Genomic DNA, 18388 nt, shown 5'->3' with positions numbered 1-18388 from the left:
TGTTGGAAGCTGAATCTAAAGTCTCTTTGCCTGTTTTAGAATCTGAGTGAAACCCAAGTCTGCCAAAGTTTGTTAGAATGGTGCAGACTCAGGCAAGGCACAGCCACAGCTTTGATGGAGCTGGATCTGATGGCAAAACCTCCGTTTTCTGCACTCATGAGCAAAAAAGCTACCAACTTCCAGTTCGTGAGGATTCGGCCAATTGCCAACTCCCTGTTTATTTGGAGGAAAGGCATTTTCATCACAGTAATTCATAGTAGGATCACGGGTGTCTGCATGGCATCTTTCCACCCCTGAGTAATTCCTCACGTCTGTAATTACGTCCTAAGTTACGCAAGTCAAAGCTTGAGATCCTTTCCTGGGAGTTGTTTGTGCTGTGGATCAACATTGCTTGGGACAAAGGTTTCCTCACAGGCAGCCTGTTGGCAATGGGTTACTGCGTCCAGCCTGTCGATGTACCCCTTGATGTGGGATCTCAGTGGCCTCTGATGGGGGTGTCAGACCCAATGTCCATGTAAACACACATTTCAGACATGTCCCTTGCTTTTTTCCCTGTGCTTTCATTGCAGTCTTGCACAAAACAAGCTTTTCCTCCAGTTTTCTGCTGCCACAATCCGAATAAACTTTATCCTGCAAACTCTGGGGGTATGGATTGGCACTTGTCTGATTTCTTAAGAGCTCTTGCATCTGGGGAAGTGGTGAGAAATAAGTCAAGGTTTTATTACTCAGGCTGTCCTGTGAGCCTGCCTCCAAAAGTAAATGAAAAAGTGCTCATTTTTTTTCTATTATTTAGTAATCCAGGAGTACTGAGTGATTGCAATACTGTTTTGTGTCCACTGCTTCTGTTTTCTTCTGACATGAGGAAGTCATAGCACAACCTTTCAAGATGACAGAGATGTCCCAGGTGTTCACCACCTTCTTTGTATGTTCATTTACAGCCAGAATTCAAGAGTGTGGGATTAGAAGCAGAACTGAGAGGAATGCAGTGTTCCAAATGAAAGGTAAAATGTGACTGGGAATCCCTCTCTGCCTTTGCAGATCTTGGCCCTGGTGGCAGTCAGAAAAGCCATGGACTACCTCTTTTCCCAGCATGACTTAAGCTTTCTTGATGACGTCATTCCAGAAAAGGACAAGAAGAAGAAAGAAGACGAGAAGAAGAAGAAAAAGAAGAAGGGCAGTATGGACAGTGACAATGATGATGTAAGGAGCTTCCTGCTCTTGTCACATTCCTCCTTCCTAGGTAGCTAACCCCTGGCACGTTCCATGCCCTGCCTAGTGCTGAGGCTGGACATTTTCCAGCCACCTGTGGAGCTGACAACTCAGTTTTTTGCTGCTGCAGCAAACGGGTCCCAAAGAAAATTTCTTTCCTATACTGCCTTCCCTTTTCAAGCCTGTGGTGGGTGGTTTGTGCATTGCTAGGAATGAATTCACACTTTCCAAGTGCAGCAGGTACTTACTGAGATGTCATGCCCCTTGCTAGAATGCCTCTCATCACCCTGCCTCCTCCAGCTTCCCTCCCACGCCTTTCTGCCCTTCATTGTCTTTTACATTTTAGGAGGAGAATACTTTTCACTAGCAGCTCTGGTCCTTCTGGTTTTCTCCCTTTTTTTTTTTTATATTTTTGTAATGGCTCTTTTTGAAAGCACAAAATAGATGTGATTTGTCATATTGCAGGAAAAACTGCTTTGTGTTGGTGAAACTCATCACCTAAATGTTTCCTGAGCATCCATGCCCTCTGCAGTACACTCTGGTCCTACCTCAGGTGGCAGCATGCCCTAAATAGTGAAAAGTGACCTGGCTAGACCAGACCCATGTGCCTTTGACTGTTCTCTTTCCTCCTGTATGTATAAAAAGAAGAAATGTAGTCCTGGTGCCTTTAAGCATTCTCCTGCTCAGGTCTAACTCAAATCCTTTAAATTTGTATTGAAGTGCTAAACACACTCCGTGGTGAGTTCTAAGCATGGAATCACTTCTTCTGCTCATGTCCATGAAGAAGGGCCTTTCCTGGGGTGTAGGGAGAGGTAAAGTCACCTGAAGCTGGAAAAGAATCCCATTTTAGTACAGCAGGTAAAACAGCTGGGAGGATTGGCTTTTAGTTCAGGCAGCAAGCTGCCCTGTCCTGTCATTCGTCCAGTTCCCAGGGCGAGGGTCCATCTTTAGCACCTTTGTGCAAACCAAAATGAGGTGAAAAGCAGCCTTACTGAGTAATCAGCAAAGATTTTACTCTGTCCCCTCCTCTTGACTGTTGTGAATCCAGCAGCATCATATCCCAAACCATGGCTCCCCTCTCTCCAGTATGTATTAAGATACTTCCTCTCTTCCCAGGCTTTTCCTGAATTCCAGGTACAGTAATTAATCTAATGGGTAAGAGATTTTATGCAAAGTATTGGTTCTTAACTCTTGTTGGTTTTTTTTCAGCACTTGCTTTTACCAGCTTCCTGAACATACAGCACTGGGCATTACTGGTTGGATTATTTTCACACTTTGCCTTCCAGAAATATCCACCCCCAGCGTTAATCCTGTGGGATTTGGGGGGCAATACATGGATCCGAGTTCAGCCAAGGGAATTGCTGGGTGTTGCTTGTGCTTTATTTATGCTTGTCCCTCAGCCTCATAAAAATAGTTCAGAGGAAATATCTTGGCGTTGGAGTATGAAATAAGGCACTGGATATCAGTTATGTTAAAAAATAAATTAAAAATAAGAATAATAATCCAGGGAGAGCCATTCTCTGGCCTCCTTAGTGTTTTCCTGCACTGACTGGAAGGTCTCCTCCCTCCATCCCGGTGTTGTGAGTGTGGTTCTCATCAGGACATTTGCCAACATTTCTGGTAAATCCCACCTTCCTGCCTTTGCCAAGTTAGGCAGTATCAACCTTTCCTTGGCTATGAGGAGTTGCCTTCATTTTTAAAAAAGCAAAATTATTCTAAGTGTCTCCTATTAAGCAGAAGCAGGTGGGTGATAGAAGGCAGTGGGGTCTAAAATCCTGCTGGTATCCCAACTCTGGGGGACACCAGCTTTTCCCTGTGCCTTATTGTAACCTGGTTGCTGTTTCTCTGGCTGGGCCAGGGTTACAGAATTCTTCCAAGGGTTCTGGAATTGATGAACCAGAGGTGTAACTGAGACTGTGTTTGGCTCCACTTGCATTACAAAGGGAGCTGAGCCAGTCTGACGTAAGGAACCTCTGCCGTGTCATAACTGGGCCCTGGAGAGCAATTGGGAGCAACCAAGGGCTTTTCCAAAAATCCCAGTAAGATAAAGGGTTTGGATGAGCTTTTCCAGCAGCCAGTGCCCTGCTGTGTCTGCCCACAAATGCATTTTCCATCTGTATTTCCTGCAGCTGGCTCCAGGCAGAATGGGATGGTGTCTTTTAAGTCAGTGGGGTGGGAAAGGGGGAGATTTATTAAAATTTACAATCCCAGAAGATTATTATTTCAGTCTGTTTCACTTTTGGAGTATGAGGGATGAGGGGAAATAGGGTGCAGTGGGGAACCAGTGGAATCCATCAAGCAACTGAGCTGGAAGATTTTTCCTTCTTTTCTTTTCTCCATTCCTACAGAACTATGTGAAGGATAATTTTAATGTGTGGGAGACGATAAGAGAGAGAGCAGTGGGAATATTCTAAGACCTTTTACACGTTTCTTTCACAGTCTGACTGCCCCTACTCAGAAAAGGTCCCAAGTATTAAAATACCAATGGACATCATGGAGCAGGAACCTTTCCTAAGTGATAGCAAACCTGCTGACAGTGAGTAGAACTAAGCTCTTGCATGCCTGCTTGACTCTGACTTGCACTACAAAAATATATCTATGTATATTTAGAGTGGTTTTTTAATTTTTTAATCTTTCCTTTTACTTGAGAAGTACCTTTCTTGTTATTTCTTTCCCCCTCTCCTTCTTAATTTCCAGGCCCCTGCTTTATGACAGATTTTGTTTCTGTGAGCTTTTATTTTCTTTGCTGCTTACAAAATCAGTGTTGTTCCTTCTGGTGCCTCCAGTTTAAGTGCTTTTCTCCAGCTTCTGACAGGTCTCCTGGCCACCCACTTTCTCCTCTCCTTCTCCCCCTTGCTGTTAATCTGCTGATGGTGGGATTTATTTTTTTTTCCTTTGAGCCTGATGTTCTGGATTTGCAGCGCTGTCCTGTCACTGTTTGTTCTCTTAGGTGCCAAGCAGTTGCAAAAATCAGCATTTAACAGAGTGATTAATTATTTGTGTCATTAAGCTGCACAGGCAGAGATCAGTTGGCCATTAACATATTTCCCTTCTTAGGTGGTTTGTGCTCTTCTTTTTGTTTTTAATTTCTCATGTGAATAGGCATACTTGATAAATATAATCTTTATTTTCAGTCATTCCCACTTTACATGTTCCTCTTTTAAGTGAGGAATCACAGCTGACATTGGTATTTTTGCCTTTGGGATGACTTTCTAACATACTAAGGGTGCCATATGCTCTTTTGGGATGCAGGAGGATGCAGAGGTTTGCGAATCTGAGATGGGAGGGGAGAAATACAAACTAAAGGAATAAATTAGTGCTGCTGCCAGGCTAGTGCTTCCTAGGAGCACTAAACCCCCAGATCTTTAGATCCTTAAAATATCCATAGGGCTTAAGGGCTGGGAGCCAGGTCCCTTTCCTTTTGGTGGCATATAGAGGCCTCAGGGAATGCTAAGCATTACCCCTGTGGATTTTAGATACAGGAACACAGAGATTGGGATTATAAAACAAAACCATTGGAAAAGAGACATTTTCATGGCTCTTTGGATATCCTCAATGTTTTGCTGATGTCAGGACATCATCCAAAATCAGCCTCAGGCAACCACACATCCTCCTCATTCTGTGAAAACATCCTGATGTACTAAAAACAAATTGCATCCTAAATATTGCTATACAGGATTTTAGGATCAGGTGCCTTTTTTCCCAACATCTTAATGGCTAAAATAGTTAAGGAAAAGGTAATTCTGCCATCAACCTCTTTGTTGGAATGCCCTTGGAGATGGAATGGGGTAAATCACCCCTGAGCTGAGTTGTAGTTGGTTTGTGTATTTATACATTTTTATAATCCAGTATTTTATTTGTTGGTTTTTAATTAGAAACAATGCAAAATAAAAATTCAAACATACCAGGCCACAGGAATAACAAAAAAAAGCTGGAATCCAGCATCACAGTGGGACTGTGCTTGAATGTAACTCTGCAATCCAGAGTATATTCCTGATGGTACCACTAACATCAGCTTTTCCTGCAGCAAGAGCAGGAATAGGACTCTTAATCCCAGAGAACATGGTTTCCGTAGGGTCAGGAGAGAGAAGCAGTCCAGGCCACAAGCCACCCTGTTTCTCCCAAAGAATTTGGGTGTGGCAGTGGGAGTGCAGGGTAACTGAGGGGGGTAGATCTAAGGTAAGTGTCAAGCCAAAAAAGTGGGGGAGCTCCTGGGAAGTAGGTCCTGTTGGCACCCCAAGGGGTTTTACTTGGGAGGAGAGACAGGAATGGAGTGTTTCCTGAACAAGCTGTGAATCCATCTGGCAGGTTACAGGAAAAGAGCTTGGCCCGTAGGTGTAGGTTGGAGGAGCTGAGGCAGGGCTGGAGGAGTGGTTGGTACTGCAGCAATGACAGCCGAGGCTTTCTTCCCCCAGGAGAAAAATCACCAACATTCCTTGAACGCCACACATCGTGCTGATACAATTCCCTTCCTTCAATCACACGCCATGCCAAGGTAAGCGCCCGGGAAACGCGCTGTGGAATGATCCAGAAAAATGCACCTCTGTTCCCCCTCAGAACACAGCAAGTTTCCTATGGGGAATTCTTAAAAAAACACTTGGAGAACATTCCCTACAATGGGTTCTTGCTTCCCAAGGTGATTATGAACAAGTTGATTCCATAGTTGTTCCAGCCCCTGGCAGTGCTTGGGATGGGGAGTGGAGAACCTGTGAGACACCTGATGGCTCCACTGGCCTTGGAGAGACCCTAGCTACAGCACTGAGGACTGGTTTGGGAGCTGGAACAGGAGGAAGATGTGGAGCTACTGGGACGAATCCAGAGGGGTGTTGCCAGGGGGGAATAATCAATGTTTCCATATCTGTGGTGGAAAATAGAGTAAATAATAGTCTTAAATTGCAGCAAGTAATAATTGCTCAGAGTCCAGTCCCTTGGGGCCAGCTTGGGCCTCCCAGCACCGGGAGTGGGATCTGGACCAAGGCAAGTTTATTCCTCTGAAATGTCAAAGTTGCGTCTGTGCTTACAAGTGTTAGGGGCTGAAATTCATCCCAGAAGTGACACCCAGATTATTTCAATGGCAGTCAAGGGGTATTGACACAACCTGTGGTGAAGCACCTGGTTGTCCCATCCCTGGAAGTGTCTTAAGGCCAGGGTGGATGAGTCTTGGAGCAGCCTGGGCTAGTGGAAGGTGTTCCTGCCCATGGCAGCGCATGGAACTGGATGAGCTGTAAGGTTCCTTCCAACCCAAACCATTTTGGGATTCTGTGAGGCACAAGTGCTGTACATGTGGAGCTCCTTGCTCAGTGAAATGGGTGGTTTTGCCTGTTGCTGTGAGCAGTGTTCAGACCAACTCATTCAGATTATCTCTGTGTGGGTCTTACCTTAAATCCAGCTGTGTATTCCCAAAGCCCAGCATTCATCCTGCACTGACCTTGTCTGTCTTCTTCTTCACAGCCCTCCACGAACTCCAGTAAAAGTTGTGCCTCAAATTAGAATAGAACTTGAGCCTGAAGACAATGGCTATTTCTGGAGGAGCAAGGGAACAGAAACTACTTTGTAATTTGTCTGTCTGTCTGATCTTTTACAAATTTGTCACTAGCCAAATGTTAAGAAGCTCCCTGCTCCCACCGGCAAAGGTAATTGAGCCACCCCGCTGCCCCTCCCTGCCCGTGCCCCCAGGTCTCTCCGGGCCCCCACGCTGCCCAGGACTCGGCTTGCCTTCTCCTTGGCTCCGAAGTGCAGCGCGGGCAGGAGTGTTCAGGATGTCACGTCGGACCTGTGGGAATGCCAGAGGCACTGGCGGTTGTGAACCGGCGGTGTTTGTCTGGCAGAGCAGAGCTGACCTCCCGGCTAATTCCATGTCTGCTCCCACTGCTCGGAGATGCTGGAACGTGCTGCTAACCCTCACCCGCTCTCACCTGTAGATGAAAGAGAAGGTACTTCACTCCCAGCACAGACAGACCATTGCCATCGCTGTAGCATGTTTGGAAATGTCCCTTTCCTATGCAATTTTTTTTTAAAGAAACACTTTAATGGACTTAATCCGTCAGGTACATGGAAGAGTGTTATTTTCCTAGATTATTTTGTTTAAATTATGGGGGCCTAACCTACGACTTTCTTTTTTTTGACAATTTTTTTAACCTTTTTTTAATTACTGTAAAGAAAAATGAATTTTTTTCCTGCAGCAGGAAACATATAGTTATGAGTAGTTCTACCTCTTATTTCTAGATGCCAGGCTTTCTGTAAAAAATGTATTGTACCATATATAATGTGATTTTTACAAAAAACAAACCCATGACACCCCACCACAATCTCCAGGATGTGGCATAGGGCTGGATCAGTTCAGTTAACACCTTCTGCTCTGAAGCATCCATTTTTCTTAGGGTTATGTTGGTTTTTTGGAGTTTTTTTTAAGAGTAATCTCAGCTGTGAAGGAGACGGGACATAACTTAAATCTCTTGTGATCTCAGAAGAGTCTTAAATGGGTTGTTGGTCCAACGCTGCAGACAGATGCTGGTTGTATCCCTGTTGTTGATTTCTGACGTTGGATCGCTCCACAATTTCTTTGGAACAGCAGTATGTGTGTGTGCAGTGAGAAAACCCAAGGCATGCCTCAGGCATAGCAGAGGAAGAAGATCAGGGTGGCCTGCTGGGATGTTCATCCTGATGCTTGGATTCGCAAACCTCTGCATCCTCCTGCATCCCACACCTGTTTACCATCATCTACAGAATTTACCCTAAATCTTGGCTACTCAGCCCCAGACCTGGTGTGCAGCAAGACCAAGCAGGCCAGGCTTGGGCATCCCAGGATTTTGGGGTGGAACCAAGTGGGTGAGCATCACCTCAGGAGAGAGGATTTTCTCTCCAGAGAGTTCATACTGGTGTGTGCATCTAAACATGCATTTGGGAAACTGGGCTTCACCAGGACATGAGGGAACACAGTAGAAGCTTCATCCAAAAAAGAAAAAACGAAGAAAAAATACCCTGGCTCTCCAGGCAAATTCCCCAATGGAGAGAATTCCGTCACAGAGGATGGGCACGTGCTGCCACTTGGTCCTTGCGAAACCAAAGTCTGGGTTGGTGAAGTCAAGAGGATTTTCTGATGGTGCTGAGACCTTAAATGCCAAATTTTAGCATCTGCTCCCACATAGGAGCCATCACCTCCGTACAGCCCCCTGCTTGCTCCTGAGGGGTCTCCCCTTCCATTTCCATGAAATCTCTGTAGGGTATCCCAGGAACCCAGCTGACATGTGCTCCAAAAATGCTGGGGAGACTTGGGAAAGGCCTGAAGAGGAGCAGCTCTGGGATCCCTTCTGCTGCCGGAGGACAGGTAACTCGGGAGGTGTGATGCCAGCTTTAGCCAATGCTCTCCATCCCTTGGTGAACACCAGTCCTGGCTCCCAGTGGGGACACAGACTCAAGCTTTGCCTGTGGAGTACACAGGAGCTGCTTGGGTCCTGCCCAGATCATGGATGTGTAGCAATCCCAGAGGGAAGGTGCAATCAGGGGGATCGCAGAGGCTCTCCAGTCGGTTCAATGGGCACAGCTTCTATCTGCTGGTGCCTGGTGACCTGTCTCCCCAAAAATGAGGTCTTCGCTTCCAAACCGCATTAAATGCACTTGAAGCGTCCTGACTGCTGATCTAGATCTTCCTCTCTTTGTATTGTGGTTTTTTGTGTGATCCCAAGGGAGTGGTTGTGCCGAGGGCAGTGCTGCTGACGGGACAAAGGGTTCTGCAGCTTTCCATGGAAAACACCCTCCTCTGGCAGCAGGGAGGAGCCTGCAGCATAGCAAAGAAAGGTTCTCTGCATGCTCTATGCCTTTGAAAAGAACTAAAATGTCCTTTTGATCCAAATTAGGTATTTTGTCAGAAAAGCCTGGGTGGGTGCTTCAGGGAATAGGTGTGGAGACTGACCCAAAGCCTCCAAGATCAGAGGCAGTCAAAAATGACCTTCCCCCAGCAAACTCAAGGTCCCAGCGTGCAGTGGGACCCGCGATGGCCACCAGCCACAGCCAGCTTTGTCCCAGCCCTGGGAGCACCATGGCCACAGGCCTGTGCTGCTCCCTCCCTTGTGCTGATACACCTTTGTATTTGAATCAAGTCGCACTTTCAGATACTTTTATTATTTTTTTTAATTCTCATAAGTCTGTTTGCTTTGGAGGAGAGAATGAGAACTTAGGATGAAATGAAGTGGATCAGGATGGTGGAACTAAAAGGAAAAAAGCAGAAAACATTTCAAATATATTAAAGTGATTTTTTTTTCCAGTAATATAAAACATGAAATTCCTTATAACATTATAGTATTTTACAGTTTTATGAAGCTTTCTATTGTGACTTTTATGGAATCAAAAGATGAAGATGATGAGATATTTTAGCATTTATATTTTTCAAAATTAAATGTATACTGAAAATAAAGTAACTTTATGCATTTATGGTGGAGTTTGTGTCTGTTTTCTCTCATTATGTGCTGAGTCTTGTCTGATTGAATTGAGATCCCAGAATCAGTGTGGTGATACAAGGGGCACCCCTAGACTGTGGTGTTGGACCCACTGAAGCATGTTTTGGGATACCTGGGAGCAGTTGGATCTGGAGGATGGACAGAAGGTCTGGGGGTGGCACAGCATGTCTCTGTCCAACTCGGTCACCTGCGCACAGCAAGGATGAGGCCAGTCTGCCTGGACTTCTCCACAAAACCGTTGTTTTCTGAGCTGAAATTTGCCATGACCAGATTTGCTTTCTAAACTTGTTCCTTGGCCAGGAATAACCATCTCTGATGGCTTAGGGGAATAGCAACCATCAGAGTGCCTCTGGCTGCATCAGCGTTATGAGTGCACAGACCTATGTGTCCACTGGAGCCTGACCAGCCACTCCCCTCTGGGCCCCGTCCCTACAGGCAGGATCCCTGCTTGCACATCTCTTCCAGCTCTGAGCTCACCGGGAAAAGGGGGACCTGTTAAGAGGGCAGCAGGTGGAGGTGAAGGCAACATAGCTGAGTGCTGGGCTGCGGGCTGCTTTTGGCATCTTCCTGCAGCCCCTGGGAGTGGCATCCCTGAGGGAACTGAATATTATCCCCTTAATAACCAAACCATATAAGCAAGGGGAGAAGGAAGGGTCAGGAATCGATTGGGATCAATCTTAGTGGTCTTTTCCAAACTAAGTGGTTCTATTCTTTGATAGTAACCTGGCCAAGAGGGATGCTCTTCACCTGGTGGCATAGAGCGCCACCACCTGGCCACTCAGTGCCTTGTTGGTCAGCTCTGGTACCTCTGGAAGCTTTGGAGCAGGTACCATGGGCAAAGTCCTCACTCGGCTCCCTGGGGAGCTACGGTGTACGGAAGCCCCGTGGTCTGACTGGCTTCACCTCTTTCAAGAGGCAGGCAGTGGGCATGGGAAAAATGCAGAAGGTGAAGACCATGGAGAGGAAGGTCTAGGTGGAGCCGCACGGGGCTACGGTCCCGGGGAAGGCAGGGAGAGGCGGGCGGTGCTGTGCCCCGGGGCGCGGTGGGCTCGGCCGTGGCCATGCCGGGTGGCGCCGGGACGGGAGCGCTGCGGGGCTGCGGCGCCACCTGCCCACGCGGGGGCGCTGCGCTCGCACCGCGCTCCGTGTCCGCCAGAGGGCGCCGCGCACAGTCCCGGGGCTCACGGCGGGGAGCGAACCTGCGCCGGGGAAGCGCCGCCTAGCGGCGAGCGGCGAGCGGCGAGCGGCGAGCGGCGAGCGGCGAGCGGCGAGCGGCGAGCGGCGAGCGGCGAGCGGCGAGCGGCGAGCGGCGAGCGGCGAGCGGCGAGCGGCGAGCGGCGAGCCCGCTCCGATCCCGATCCCAGCCCGCTCCTCCCGCACCCGGTCCGATCCCAGCCCGCTCCGATCCCGATCCCAGCCCGCTCCGATCCCGATCCCAGCCCGCTCCGATCCCGATCCCGGCCCGCTCCGATCCCGATCCCAGCGCCGCTCCTCCCGCCGGGGGAGAGGCAGCACCGCTCCCGAGCGGACACCGGCAGCACCTGGCCCCGCACCCCCGGCCCCAATCGCGGCCCCGCCGCAGCGCCCCGGGCTCCGCGCGGTCCCCGCCGGGAGCAGCCGCAGGGCCGAGACCCGCTCAGGGCGAGGGTCCCCAGAGCTGGCCCGGGCGGGGCCATAGGGGCCATGGGGGCTATAGGGGCCAGGAGGGCTATAGGGGCTATAGGGGCCATAGTGGCTATAGGAGCCATAGGGCCTATGGGGGCTATAGTGGCTATAGGAGCCATAGGGCCCATGGGGGCTATAGGGGCCATAGAGCGGCACGGCCTGAGGGGCTATAGGGGCTATAGAAGCCATAGGGGCTATAGAAGCCATAGGGGCCATAGGGGCTATAGGGGCTATAGGAGCCATAGGGGCCATAGGGGCCATAGGGGCTATAGGAGCCATAGGAGCCATGGGGGCTATAGTGGCTATAGGGGCTATAGAGCGGCACGGCCTGAGGGGCTATAGGGGCTAGGGGAGCGGGGCGGGGCCAAGTGGCGCGTGCACGGGGCGGGGCGGCACAGGCGCTCAGGGCGGGGTCACAGGGCGCGCGCGGCACGCAGTCTCAGAGCTCGCTCGCAGCGCGCGCCGCAGGTGTGAGGCATGAGGAGCTGCAGCGCGCCTGCGCGGGGCGGGGCCGAGGGCATTTGAGCTCCGGCAATCGCCGCCGCCGCCGCCATTTTGTCCCCGGCGCTCGGCGGTGGCGGCAGTGGCTGCTCGGGGCTCCCCGGCGGGGCCCAGGTGAGGTGCTTCTGTACTTCTCTTCATGTCTCTCTACTTGTCTCTACTTTCTCGCTGTCCTTCCTTTCTCCTCTTCCTCCCTTCCCCCTCTGCCGCCCTCCCCCGTCTGCCTTCCAGCCCGCCCGCCCCTCTCTCCCCTCCCTGCCCCACCCGGCTGCCCTCGCTGTCCTACTGCACACCCCGACCAGCCCCTGCCCTCCTGCCTGTCCCCTCCTCACATCACTGCCCAGCCTGACTCTTCCCTCTGCTCACTGTCTGTCCCTCCTGCCTGCTCCTTCCTCACCCCCACTACCCAAGCTGATCCCTGTGTCTCTTCCCCATCTATGCCTTCTGCCTGCTCCCTCCTCACATCACTACCCAACCTGACACTTCTCTCTGTTCCCCCTCTGTCCCTCCTGCCTGCTCCCTCCTCACCCCCACTACCCAAGCTGTCACTTCTCTCTGTTCCCCAGCTATCCCTTCTGCCTTGGTCTGTTCCTCGTTTCTGCCCCTCCGCTTTCCATTCCCCACCTGCCCGGCCTCCCCCTACCCACCTCCTTATCCCCCCTGCTCTGTCCCCTTGATCCGCTCTTTGATCCCCTTATCCCTTTCTCTCTCTCCCCGCAGCCGCGGGGTTCGGGGCGCCGCAGAATAAAGCCCAGAGGGTCGGAGCCCAGCGCCCCTCCCTGGAGCCCCCACGGGGCCGCGCCCGCTCGGCGGGTCCCCCATGCAGGTCACAGGCACCGCCCGACAGCGCCGGGGCTCCGGCTGTCCCCACATCACACCGGGGCTCCGGCTGTCCCCACATCACACCGGGGCTCCGGCTGTCCCCACATCACACCGGGGCTCCCGGGAGGGTCGGGCTGGGGTTGGGGGTTCAGGGTGGGCCCCCTCCTCGGGAGGAGGTCCGGGGGGTTTAGGGTGGGAGGAGGGTGGGGTTAGGCACGGCTCCCTCCGGAGGAGAGGGTCTGGGGTGGGAGGGGTTAAGGGGCGGGGTTTGCCAAGTGGCAGGAATTTGCTAGGAGAGCTCTCTAAGATTGGTTTCTGTAGTTTTCTAGATGGCCTTACCTCAGAGAGCACAAATCTGCTCTTCCAGACTCACCCAAATATGAATCTGCCCACTTCCATCAGCCAGAAAGTGTTGAACAGTGCCCCCAGTGCAAAACCACCTGCAAAGAGCATTGGAGCAAACTGTAATTGTGCATTTCAGGCATGGAACAAACCAGAACCTCCTGCAAACAGGAACCAAAATGCTTTTCCCTTCCCAGAAATCCTTCACACCCAATTCCTGCTCTGATTTTTGTCTTTGCTCCCTCTGCTGCTCATCACACCCAACCTGGGACTGTGTCATGCTCAGCCAGTTCCATACCAAACACACCAAACATGTGCCTCCTTCCCATGATTTCACCCTCATTCCAAGATCCCCTTTTCCCAGGAATTCCAGCCCAGCCCAGGGCTCTCCCATTGCAGTGGAAAATTCCCATCAGGCACTGCCGGCCTCATCAGATTCCTCATGGGAAGAAGGAAAGAGAGGAAAAAACCTTGGAATGTTTTGTGGAGAGGGAAAACAAGAAGGAAGATGATTCAAAATCAGCCTAAAATTCCAGCACCTGGGAAAAGGGAATGCTCAACACTTCTCATTTTTCAGTTATTAGCTCATAGAAAATATTTTAAATGCTTGGTAATTGAAGGGATTTAATGGATTAATAGGGAATTAATTAATAAATTACCCTTGTCTGTGTCTTTCTGGAAGCAGCTGCTCCACGTTGTTTCAAAAAGCACCCAGCTGAACATTCTCCAAGTGCTTTTTAATAAATGTAAATAATATTCTGAAGCAGGGACAAAATGCCAGCAGTTGAGGGGTGGCTGAGCCATCCACAGCATGTAAATGAATTCCTGCCTGGATCTCAGGATTTGGATGTGCAGCGTTCAGGAATTAAAATGAGCCCAACTTGCACAGCCTGGGAAGAGCTTCCCAGAGCTCCCAAAAATCCCTTTTATTGCTCAGGTGGGAAAAGGAGAGGAGCAGCAAGGGGGAAGAGTTGCAGGTGACAGCAGGATTTGGTGAAACCTGAAAATCCTGAATTTGCTGAATTCGGAAAATGCTGAATTCGGATTGAATTGAGGGCAAATAAATGAATCAGTGATGAAGGAAGTTCAGGAACACTGGAGGATATAATTGGATTTACTCACAAAACAATTCCTGCGACTGGGAGAGCACATCCAGCTGCCTCCAGTGGGAACTGTGGAATTATTAAACCTGGAATTATTAAATTATTAAATATTATTTGGAAAGGCCTCAAAAGCCACCCAGTCCAGGTAAATGCCCCCTTCAGAGAGCTCATCCCAACCAGTTTGTCAGTTGTTCCTGTATTTTCTTTGGCATCCAGGGAAACCACTGGAAGTCCAAGCATTCTCTGGCTTTGAGCTCATCCTTAGATTGCAGGTCTGCACAAGCTTTTGAACACTGAGCCAGGCTTTAGCCCTTGGGCACGTAAAGAGTCTCCCTGGTTTTACTGGGATTTTATTGGGATTTCAGGAATCCCCAAACTGCCAGAGCAGGAACCTGCAGGAGCCTCAAGTGGCAGAAAATCCAAGTTTTAAGAGATTTAAAGCAGGGAAAAACTTCAATTCTGCCTGTGCTTTGAAGGACTCAGGGAAACAGGGGAGAAAAGTATTGGATATAATTCCAGAGGTCTGACAGTGCTGCGTTGGCAATATGAAGTGAATCCCAGCACCGACAGCTCAGGGAAATTCTTCTGGATTTCTTTTATTTATGAGACTCCTGAAGAGCCTCTCTGGCCTTTTGGGAAGCTGAAAAACTTGAACCAGCAGTGGGAATCCAAACACATTCAGCTCCAGGTAAACGAGATATTCCTAACGCAGCTTTTTTCCCCTGTGCAATATAACAAATGAGTTTACATCATCTGACAAGTTGTCCTGGACAACAGCAAAGCTCGGCTGGATTCCAGCTTGGGAGAAATGACAATTCAATATTCGGTTATTTCTGGAGCTCAGAGCTGGGGCAGAGCCATCAGTCCCAGCGTGTCCAGCCTCCCCTGGGGAATGGGCTGTGCGGGTGGATCCTCAGCTGCGGCTCTGCTCCCTGCCCTCGGAATTCCCGAGGAATCATTCCCAATCCCTGGAGTCTCTCCCTGGTTTATTCCCGCCCTCTGTGTTTACACACAGTCGCTCCCATCCATCACCTCCCCACGGATCGCCCGGGAATGCGGTTTGGGGAAGCCTGGCGGGCTGGTTTGGGGATGGCTGGAAGCACCCGGGGGAAGCTCCTCCCGAGGGAATCTCTGCTCCATCCAGGGAAAAATCCTGGCTGCCCAGCCCAGCCAGCCCTGCTCCAACCGCTCCGGCAGGGAGGCCAGGAATGAAGAATCGATGGAGCAGCGAGGAATTCTCTCAGCGCTCTGCCCACCGCCAGAGCCCGGATCGGTCCCGCAGCATCCCCGGCATGGCTTCATCGGGATGCAGCTCCAGGGCTGGATGGAGCTCCGGGAGCTTTGCCGTGTTGACAAACAGCTGAACTCCTGGCTGCTGCATCCTCCCCTGCCTGCTCCAGGGCTGGGATGGATCGCCGGGAGCTGAAATCCCTGAGGAATTCCGAGGCTGAGCCGCGGTTTGCTCCCCGCAGGAAGCACAGCCACGTTTTTGTCTGCCGGTAATTGCAGAGCAAAAAGGGAAAAGGCTGCGAAATCCAGGGAAATTCTGCCACGGCAGCTCGGCAGAGCCCTGAGAACCCTCAGGCATCTTTTCCAAGCACCGCTTGGAATTTTCACCCGGAGATGATTCCCCATTCCCAAACCGACAGCAGAACCCAACCTTTAATGAATTCCCTTAATAAGCTTACAGCACGTCAGGAATCGCACCGCGGCTTTTCCAGCCTCCTCCTCCCCGGGAAAAGTGCTGCCGGATCCCAGATCTTTTAAGGAATCCACGTCCATCCATATCCCGGCGGGCATCCCACACCCCCGACATCCCTTCCCTTCGGCATTCCCGAGGGAGCTGGGAATGGACTGGGATTGAGCTGGGATTGAACTGGGAATGAGCTGGGAATGAATGAGCTGGGAATGAGCTGGGAGTGAGCTGGAAATGAACTGGGAATGAGATGGGAATGAATGCGCTGGGAATGCGCTGGGAATTCCTAACCCTGCAGGGCAATTCCCTTAGCAAACGGAATCCCTCACCAGCCGCATGGTGAAGTTTCCCGGGAGAAGGAGGCAGGAATGCTGCTCCTCCCACCGCCGGCTCGGCTGGAATAGCAGGAGGCAGGGAAGCTGCACAGCTCCGAGTTGAGCTCACTCTGGCGGCATCGGAGAAACCTCCGAGAGAGGGAAAAATAAAAAATGAAAGGGAAGAGGCAGAGCGGGAGCGAGCAGCGCGCAGGCAGCGAGCTGAGGAACTGGCTGTGCTCCAGAGAGGGGATGGATTCGCTGTCATCCCGAGCCGCGGGAAGGAGGGAAATTTGGATTTCCAGGCGGCGCTGCAGGGAATCCGTGCGGGGATGAAGGGGGTGTGGGCAGAGCGCACGGAATACATCGATTATAGCTTATATTTTATATTCTATTTTCTAATCGATTTGATCTAGATAAACCCACCTTCCAGCACAAAATCCAAACAGCTCCTTCCATCCCCATGGGAATTTTATTGAACCCAAACCCGCTTGATTCCAATCCCAAATCTGCCCCTAAGTGGCTTCGCTGGGGTTTGTGGTGCTTTTCAGCGGATTCCTTTAGGGGTTTTCCCAGCGTTGCCAAAAATCCATTTTTCCAGAGCTAATTCTGGTGATTTCAAGCACGTGGTGAAAGAGCTCTGAACCTAAACTTGTGCGAATATTTCTGGTTTGGTAGGAAATAAAAGGGAAAGAAATAATAACCCAAAATATTAGCAACTGTCAATTTTTTTGTGGGCCAAAAGTCTCTGTAAGGCACAGGCAAACAACCAGGATCACTAAGAAAGTGTTTAAATCTGAATTTATAGGAAGTGCAAAAATGTGGGGGTTTTAAACGCTGGTAGGGAATATGTATTTAATATTTTTAAATATAAAGATAAAATAATTTAAATATCTTGAAGAATATAATTTAATGATATAAAATAATTTAAATATATTTAATTTGGGAGGTTCCTCACGAACCCCAGCTCTGGCATGGCTCAGGGATGTGTTCAGGTATTTTCCAACCCTCTGTGCAAAAGGAATGTCAACTCAGGGAAAACTTGTAAATAATTTTTTTTTATTGACACAAAAAGGGGAAAAAATCCCCAAAAACTCCACAGAGCGTGGGTTAAACTGGAAGTGAATGACTGAATTCAGCCTCTTCCACTCCACTGTTATTTGTTTCTATTTTATAATTATTGATTGCAAATCTGATTACAAGTTCAGTCCCTGTGAACAGAGCTCCCAATAATTCCAGCTCTCCCATTTGGGAGGGAAATTCCTGCAGGGCTGGGCTGGATTTTCCTTCAGCCCACAAAGAGAATGGGAAGTCAAGCCAAGCTGAGTAGCTGGAGGGATTTTTAGAGCTTGTTTTCCTCCAGTGAATAAATCATCCCTCCGTGGGAAGGGAATCCAACGGGAGCAAACAGGAATCCATCAGCGCCACGGCAATCCCGGGAAGGCGGAGCAGCTCCTGACAGAAGCCAAATATTTGGGATTTTTGGCAGCAGAGCCGTTCTTAACGCCAGCGATGTTGGTTCCTGGCCAGGGCTCAGCTCAGCCCTGCTGGGGAGCAGCAGGAGGTGCCAGCTGTGCCCAGATGTGCCCAGCTGTGCCCATGGGAGCTCAGCAAGGCCAATCCCAACGATCCCAGCCCTGGGAATGTGGCTGTGTTGGGTGATCACCAGGGGACCTGCTCAGGATTTCGGGTCAGCTCTTGATCTGGAGAGGGGTGGTCTGTGTGGGGTGGAATGGTCCATGTGGGGTGGGATGGATGGTCCAGCTGGAGTGGAATGATCCATGTTGGGTGGAATTGTCCATGTGGGGCGGGATGGTCCATCAGGAGCAGGGTGATCCATGGGGAATGGGATTGTCCATCAGGAGCAGGGTGATCCATGGGGAATGGGATTGTCCATCAGGAGCAGGGTGATCCATGGGGAATGGGATTGTCCATCAGGAGCAGGGTGATCCATGGGGAATGGGATTGTCCATCAGGAGCAGGGTGATCCATGGGGAATGGGATTGTCCATCAGGAGCAGGGTGATCCATGGGGAATGGGATTGTCCATCAGGAGCAGGGTGATCCATGGGGAATGGGATTGTCCATCAGGAGCAGGGTGATCCATGGGGAATGGGATTGTCCATCAGGAGCAAGGTGATCCATGGGGAATGGGATGGTCCATCAGGAGCAGGGTGATCCATGAGGAATGGGATGGTCCATGTGGGGTGGGATGGTCCCTCAGGAACAGGATGGTCCATCTGGAGCAGGGTGAGCCCTGGGCAATGGGATGATCCCTGGG

General features: G+C 50.3%; 1 protein-coding gene and 1 long non-coding RNA gene across 8 annotated transcripts in view; both read left to right on the top strand.

Annotated features, from left to right (window-relative positions):
- Positions 1-9639, top strand: part of SLC4A4 (solute carrier family 4 member 4) — a 128304-nt gene extending 118665 nt beyond the window's left edge. For 6 of the 7 annotated variants that reach the window (XM_085057728.1, XM_085057729.1, XM_085057727.1 and 3 more), the window contains 4 exons: positions 1039-1200; positions 3649-3745; positions 5625-5704; positions 6661-9639. In XM_085057728.1, coding sequence (XP_084913854.1) covers positions 1039-1200; positions 3649-3745; positions 5625-5668 — 303 coding nt within the window. In that variant the 3' untranslated portion in view covers positions 5669-5704; positions 6661-9639. The other variant, XM_085057734.1, reaches the window with a different exon arrangement.
- A 5011-nt stretch (positions 9640-14650) lies between these two features.
- On the top strand, positions 14651-15804 carry LOC146437763 (uncharacterized). The gene is made up of 2 exons (XR_014851978.1): positions 14651-14786; positions 15243-15804. It is a non-coding gene; the product is annotated as an uncharacterized LOC146437763 (long non-coding RNA).
- Positions 15805-18388: the final 2584 nt, after the last annotated feature.

Source organism: Lichenostomus cassidix, chromosome 4 (genome assembly GCF_008360975.1).
Source record: "Lichenostomus cassidix isolate B80296 chromosome 4, HeHo_3.0, whole genome shotgun sequence".
Lineage (NCBI taxonomy): Eukaryota > Metazoa > Chordata > Aves > Passeriformes > Meliphagidae > Lichenostomus > Lichenostomus cassidix.
The sequence above is the reverse complement of the archived record's forward strand: the minus strand, read 5'-3'. Positions and strand labels throughout refer to the sequence as shown.